The sequence below is a fragment of the Durio zibethinus genome, chromosome 11 (assembly GCF_047325235.1).
Source record: "Durio zibethinus cultivar Kanyao isolate XHJ-2024 chromosome 11, ASM4732523v1, whole genome shotgun sequence".
NCBI lineage: Eukaryota > Viridiplantae > Streptophyta > Magnoliopsida > Malvales > Malvaceae > Durio > Durio zibethinus.
In genome coordinates, this window is record NC_143172.1 from 177,595 (window position 1) to 184,781 (window position 7,187).

The 7,187-nt window shown below is 35.4% G+C and overlaps 1 protein-coding gene across 4 annotated transcripts; it reads right to left on the reverse strand.

The window, feature by feature from the left end:
- Positions 1–312: 312 nt before the first annotated feature.
- Positions 313–5,217, reverse strand: LOC111290682 (Major facilitator superfamily protein). Of its 4 annotated transcripts, none has more exons than XM_089767380.1 (4): positions 4,673–5,217; positions 1,874–2,030; positions 1,090–1,795; positions 313–986 (listed from the first exon to the last, which is right to left on the reverse strand). In XM_089767380.1, the coding sequence occupies exons 1-4, from the start codon at positions 5,099–5,101 to the stop codon at positions 494–496; spliced, it is 1,785 nt and encodes a 594-aa protein (XP_089623506.1). In that variant the 5' UTR covers positions 5,102–5,217; the 3' UTR covers positions 313–493. The 4 variants fall into 4 exon arrangements, with proteins under 4 accessions (XP_089623506.1, XP_089623508.1, XP_022737834.2 ...); XM_089767382.1 differs by having other exon boundaries at positions 1,902–2,030; positions 4,673–5,178; XM_022882099.2 differs by having other exon boundaries at positions 1,090–2,030; positions 4,673–5,190.
- Positions 5,218–7,187: the final 1,970 nt, after the last annotated feature.

The window sequence follows — 7,187 nt, forward strand, 5'->3', positions numbered from 1 at the left end:
GTTAGTAATTTAATTAAATGAGATTTGAAACATGTATTACTCTTGCAAGTCCTTTAGGCATTCATTTGATGAGTCTGTCCAATACATTTGTTTGAAACACAAAAATATAAATAAATAAATAAAAGTAATCGATTTTTACTGATCACTCCATTCAAATCACTCAAATCCATTGGCCAAACATTAATCGAAATTAGCACACACACAAAACACTATTATATTTAACTGGGTAAGTTTTATTTCTATTTTTATATTTTAACGTGTTGGTAAAGGCTCATGGAACTGTAAATAAATCCTAAGTCTAGAAGAGAGCAGTAGAGCATATCAAACCATGCATCAATCGAATTAATAATTCTAAAGTTAAAAATTCACTTGGTGCATTAATTTTTTTTTTTTTTATGGCAAATTAGACATATATCGTTCGCACAAGATATAATATGCAAGCAAAACTGATCTCTGTGACTGTGACCGTGAAATATATACTAGTAATTGTTATTCAGCTAGCTATCTCATGAGAAGTCTCTGCCGATGCACGATTCCGTTCAAAAGCGTCATAAGCATGCTTGGTTCTTAGAAATAATAGCAAACTCGAAACTAACCCCAGAATGGACAAGCAACCCCACCACACAAACGTTAAGAAATAGCATTGCTTCCCCATGCATACTACTGATTCTGCAAACTTTAATTTCAGGTTCAGGCCTCTACCTGCGTTCCCATCATAAACCATTGCAGCAAGAACCCCATAAACTAGTGACCCAATCGGGATATTGGTGATGAGAATGTTGTGATTTACGCCTACGCTATTCGGTCCAAAGAGCTCAGATGTTACTGAAACTGCGGCAGCAAATATGAACCCCGAACTCAACCCGATTAATGCAGTTCCTACGCGCAACGCCATTGAATTGCCTAATCCAGCCAGCAAGAAGAAAGCAACGGGAGTTGGCAACAGGGCAATGGTCAGCCACCCAGTTCTAGCAAAGTACATTTTCCTGCACATCATAATTGTTTGATTAATTAATTAGCATACATATCATTGCTTTAATTAATTTACTTAATTAGTCGTATTCCAGTTTGATGTTAAAAACTACTTACGCGCGAACATAGTCAGGTGCAGCTGAAAGCAAGCGGCCAAAGAAGGAGAAGGATGAATAAAGAGTGAGCAGTAAGGTAGTATTGGAACTCTCTCCCAGTGATTGTGCAATCTGTCCTAGATTGTTGCTGTACACAAGCCCAATTGTTCCCCCGCAAAAATATGCAATGTAATACAGCCAAAAATCCAATCTCCCAACAAGTACTTGGGCTGGGTGCTCTTCACCTAGTATTACCAGTTGATCTTTTTCAATCATTTTCTCATAACATCTTGTACGGTCTAATTCATCTTTAATGCACTTTTCGCTGCCAAGTTTATATTCAGATCCATCATCACTCATTGAGCCATTCCGATCATTGGAACTAGCCTCACGGCTTACCAGCCGTTTATGAAGCTCGAGATCGTCATCATCCACAAGAATGAAGCCGGATCCTCGGAGGTGGAAGCTAGAGTGAACAGTATGATGGAACCAATGTCGAGCATAGACAACACCAGGAATACATAAGGGGAAAACCAGAAGAGAAATTGCTCCAGCAAGGAGGAGACGAGCTGTTGTACTTGAATCTGATGTGTTTGAACCAAAAATAAGGAGATAAACACCGGTTAAAACGGCTAACACGTTCAATACTAGAAACATAATGGAGTCGATGCGGACTGCCTCGGGGGAAAGAGGGTTCACCGAGGTTTGGCGAAGAATTGGGATGAGTGCTGCAATCGAAAAGATAAGGGGAACAATGGAATTCAGAAGAAGATATAGCGAACTGGATGATGCATTAATTGCCTCACCAGCAAGGGCGTACAGGGCTGCACTTACACCATTGTAGCTTACTGTGAGGGATAAAGCAAGGGCTCGGTTAGCCGGGAAGTTTTTTATGCAAAGAACAAAGCAAACTGTGTTGAACCAGCATATGCTACATCCTGCTAACAAACACAGAAAGAAAACCTGCCACATATAAATTAGAAATCAAAGTTAATTTTTTATATAGCTATATTGGCCCAAAAAAATAAAATGAAGTTATTAGCTGGTATCATTGACAACAACTTGTATGAAATGGTAGTTGATCTCTCTCTCTCTCTCTCTCTCTCTCTCTCTCTCTATATATATATATATATATATATATATATATATATATATATCAAATAATGGCAACTATATGTCTCACTCTCATCTCATCTCTTTAATTTTATGGAATTAATTTGTTCTTAAATATTTCTCTAGAATTTGAATAGGAATTTCCAGTACACCGAAGATTATCCATTCTCTTTCAATTGTTTTTAACGCCATGCCTCTGTCTCATGCTGGCTCTCTGGCTGCAACAAATTGGTGCTTGAGAAAGACCCTTAATTTCAGCACAATTATAAACTTATCAAATGAAAAAAAAAAAAAAACACTGTTGCTCTAAATTTAATTGATTTAACAACACAACCCTGACTAAGTTAAACGAATTATAAATGACTTTGTATTTAAGTTAAAGATGAAGTCAGTTACTATCTAATTTATATTAGCAATAGCTCGCATTTATATTAACACTGAAAAATGCTCAAATTACTTTACGCCAAGTGGTTCAACCGGTTAACAGCTTTAATTTCTTCTCTCTGTAAGTTGATGTTCAGATCCAGTGGGAGTAAAACGAACCATATGAATGGCAATCTATAGTCTTTTGCATCTGCTAATGATCACCCTGATGTGCGCATATAAACGATTCAAGATCAAGGTACTAGCTGCTTGAACCAATTAAGATCAAACATGCATGAAGTTTGTTCGTGCATTCTTTCACGTTGTTAAGGTAAGCAAAACATTCTCGAGAAGTTTCGTTGGGGAATCCCACTGGACAATGGCCTCGACTCTGGAGGGATGATTCAACTTCTCTGGCCCAACACCGTGTCTTGGAGCATGTAGTTAGTTCACAATATCCTGCAGTATGCTCTGGGTTGTGCATGTGCAGTTTATGTTGTACATTCAAACAATTTACCCAGGCCCAACCCCTATTTTCCTCCCTCTTTCCTCTAGCAAGTGCCCAAAATCCAAAAAAGCACAAACCGACAAAGAAAACTGGCCTTTAATCGAAACAAATCTACTCCACATTAACAGTCGAGAGTTTTTCAGTAGTTAGCAGAAGGAAATCTATGTAGGAGCTCATGTAGACGGCCGGAAGTTTCTTCCAAATAAGATAAAGTGAATCGATCATACTCTGATTAAATGACGAACACATCAATATTCTGGAATAGAGGATAATTGTAGCAAGACCTCAGTGCATTTTGGCTGTTTTAACCAAGATTAGCCTTTTTGCCTTAGCCCTTAGGAGAGGAGATGTTATATTATATCAGGAAATGACAAAGCGGGATTTCATCAATGAAGCGAGAAAATGTCAAAAGAAAATGGCTTTGCTTCTAATTTCAGTTTAGAAAAGAAAAATGTCAATGGCCGATTACCGACTACCAAATTACTTCAAGGACTGACGTCATAGCATCCAAGTATCATACAAGCAATTTGAATTGCCAAGAAAAAAAATAGTAACAACTCAAAGTGCGGTATAAATTGTTTAAAAATAGTCTAAAAGCGAATTTTTTAGATTGATCTTGATATAAATTGTAAATGTCTAACATACCAGTTTTTTTTTTTTTAAGTAAGATTATTTTTATGGTACATACTGCTAAATTTTGGGGGTTGGTGGGGGGAGTATAAACAATAAAAATGAGATTATTCAATGTGGTGAACTCAACTAGTAATGGGATGAGATGAAAAAGTGCATTTAATCCGAGGAGAGAAGAGGAGAGGAGAGGAAAGGAAAGGGCCCAGCTATGGTGGCGGGGCAAAGTGTTTAATGTTTATCAATTTTCAAGAGGAAAGGAGAGAGGAGAGGGGACCCGTCGGTATCATTTTCCTATTCATCATAGTTCATAGTAACGGTACCTATGACGACGCGCCCACTGTTTCTTTGTTTAAAACCTTCTCAACCACATGTATTCTTTTAAAAACTGAATGAAATGTTGAATGACTAAATGAATACTACTAGTGCTGCTTCTTCAAGAGTCTAGGGACAAAACATACAGAAAGAAAGAAAGGAAGAACAAAAAATTCCAAAGTAGACACTTTGAAGGAAAATATTTACCCTCAAACAAATAAAAAAAGTGTAAGAGCAATAATAAAGCACTCCAACTAAATACTAGTAGTAGATTAACCATAGATCAATTGATCAGTCACATTCACATTAGAGGGCACTTCATGAAAAACTTAAAACCGGAATTAATTAAGAAAAACCCAGAAACAAGGCGGAATCAAATCACAAACTGTAATCCCATTGAGACCATAAGGCATAAGCCAACTAGAAAGTAGAAATATAATAGTACTGGTGTATTAAATAATTTTAGTTTGGAGGTTCCGGAAATGGGAAAATAGAGTTCTTTGTATCTGCCATGAATAGAAAATTAAAACATTGCAACCCAAAAGAAGAAGAAGAAGAAGAAGAAGAAATATGAGAGAACCCCAGAAATCATAAATTGAATTGCAGGCAGAAGCAATATTCACAAATAATTCAATGGATTGGAAAATGAAGCAGTTAGTCAGAGCAAGAGCATACATACCAGCATATAAGGCAAAGAGATGGCATTCCTGATGACGAGCCATTGGGTTCCATAACCAAAAAGTCCCATGAAAGCAGCCATGAAGAGCACCACCCACAAAGGAAAATACATGAGAGCCAACCCAGAAGACCACCCAAAGACCTTCCCCATATCCGATGCCACTGCCAGATAATTCAACTGCACCTGCGATATCCCTAGCACCTTCTTCATCTCCGAGGAATATGCGGAGAAATCGAAATTCGTCCCTGTGAACGCTTGAATCCAAATAGTCGCCACTAGAATCATCCATTTCCTGGACTGTCCAGCCATCACCAATCTTTGTAAATTTTGGTTAATTAGGAATATGGGGTAGGAACGATGACGGAGGCTTCTCCTCCGATTGAAAATCTGGTGTTTGTGATCGATCGAACTCTTTCCGTGGCCTATCATTAATTTATAATAAGGCAGGCAAAGGAAAAAAAAAAAAACCAGCAATAACAATATGTTCACTTTCGTGCTTGGGCCGCAACAGAAAGGGGAAGTTTGTCATGTAGTCCCTCCAGAGTCTCCCATTGGAATTTTCACCGGATATAACTTTGTGGTGTCGCATTAACGGTGAGACAGACTGTTAAATGTTGATAGATAGGATTAGAGGGGTATGTGGCAGCATGTGATGCCATTGGCTCCTTCATTTCTTTGCATCGCAAAATTAACATTACTATCACCTCCTAAATTAATATGGTGGGATTTAGTTTTTTTTTTTTTTTTTAAATTCCTCGTACTGGGATTTCTGTTTCATAATTACGACGGTTAATTAGGAAAATCCTTATCCCGTTAATTATACCTTTTTATTTTAAAGATAGATACTAAAAATCCGTATCCCGTTAATTACACTTTTTATGTTAAAGATAGATACTAATCTCCACATTTAGCAAGGTCAAACGTTAAGCCAGATTAGTTTCCGAAATCATATATATATAATAATTAAAGGAGCTTCAACAAAACCATATTTATGCAATGACTCAGCTAGCCCCACCTTGCTTTGTGCAACATGAACATGGTGCAAAACGTAATGCGCCTTAATTCGTACCAAAGAATATATATATGTTTAATTAATTTATACTATATAACTATATATAATTGTTAGATTTTGAGTCATTAAATTTTAACTAAGAATCAATTTATATTTCATAAAATTCTATTACCTGGAGAATTAAATATAATTAAGGTTATTTAAGGATCCATAAATATGTTTAATAACTAACAGTTTTTAGTGAAAAAGAATTATTGTTAATTAAGTAATAAAATTTTAGAAAAATGAAATGGGTCTAAACCTTTAAAATTACAAGAGAAATGTATATTTTTTTATATGATCTTTACATGGAAGATGAATTCGTATAAATATGCAGAAGAATTGAAGAAAATATGGGAAGTATTATTTCAGGGCTTGGGATTAATGTTTGTATTTGAGTGTTTTTGCGCTTTTTGCAATATATGTTTATAATGAATTTCTTTTCTCTTGATGTAGGTAATTAAATTGAATCATGTTAAATATTATTTTTTTAAATGTGATTTTATTTCAGTGTTAGAATAAGTTTTTACTTGAAAAGCCCAACAATAATTAATCTAATATTTGGTAAAATGATTGGATAATTTAATTATTGAGTTGATTATCTATATTATGATCTGTTAGTGTTTGCCAATTTATGGTCAGTGGTCTGGTTGGGTTATAAAAATATAAGTGGTTAATGTACAATTACTATGCAGTAGACATTGTACATTGCGATTATAAAAGTAAAAGTAAAGAAATACTAATATAAATATATAGGAGGGCGATAATAAGAATAAGATTATAAAATGCATGGATGCAACATATTCCAAACATGGCTTGTTGTCTATGTAAGTCATAAAAATGTTATACTAGTATCAATATTAATCAGTAAATTATATATATATATTAGTCTCAATTCATGTCCTCATCTTCTTTGAAATTAAAATCAAATTTATTGGCAGCAAATTAATCAACGTTTTTCTTCTACATCCATCCCCGCTCCTTAATTTCCAGTCTCTGCTAACGGAATTAATTATCAAGTGGAAACAAATTAAAATAATGCAAAAAAGCATACATGGCATAATTGAATGGTGAAATTTTGTTTGTTTTAACTGATGATGCATGCATGCATCAGGTAGATAGTTTGGTACGAGTACCAAAGCTAATGGCAGAGGTTGAAATCCATGTGCATAATGCTAAAGCCAGTGGTGCCTGGGATCCTTACCTAATTTTCGTTATACAGTGCTTAATTTTGTTGCGAGCTTTGGCCTAATATTTTATTAAAAAAAAAAAAAAATTCATGGCATGGCATGACGGCCTCTGCAAGTTGGGAAGTAACGTGCACGTGGCTTTGGCACCTATACAAGTTCTGTTCCCTGGGTTGGGTTGGGTTTGGTTTATTAACAAATCAAGGGATTGTTATTAATTAATTAGCTGAAGTCATGATCAATTGATGATAAATATTCATCACTGTATATTAATTAA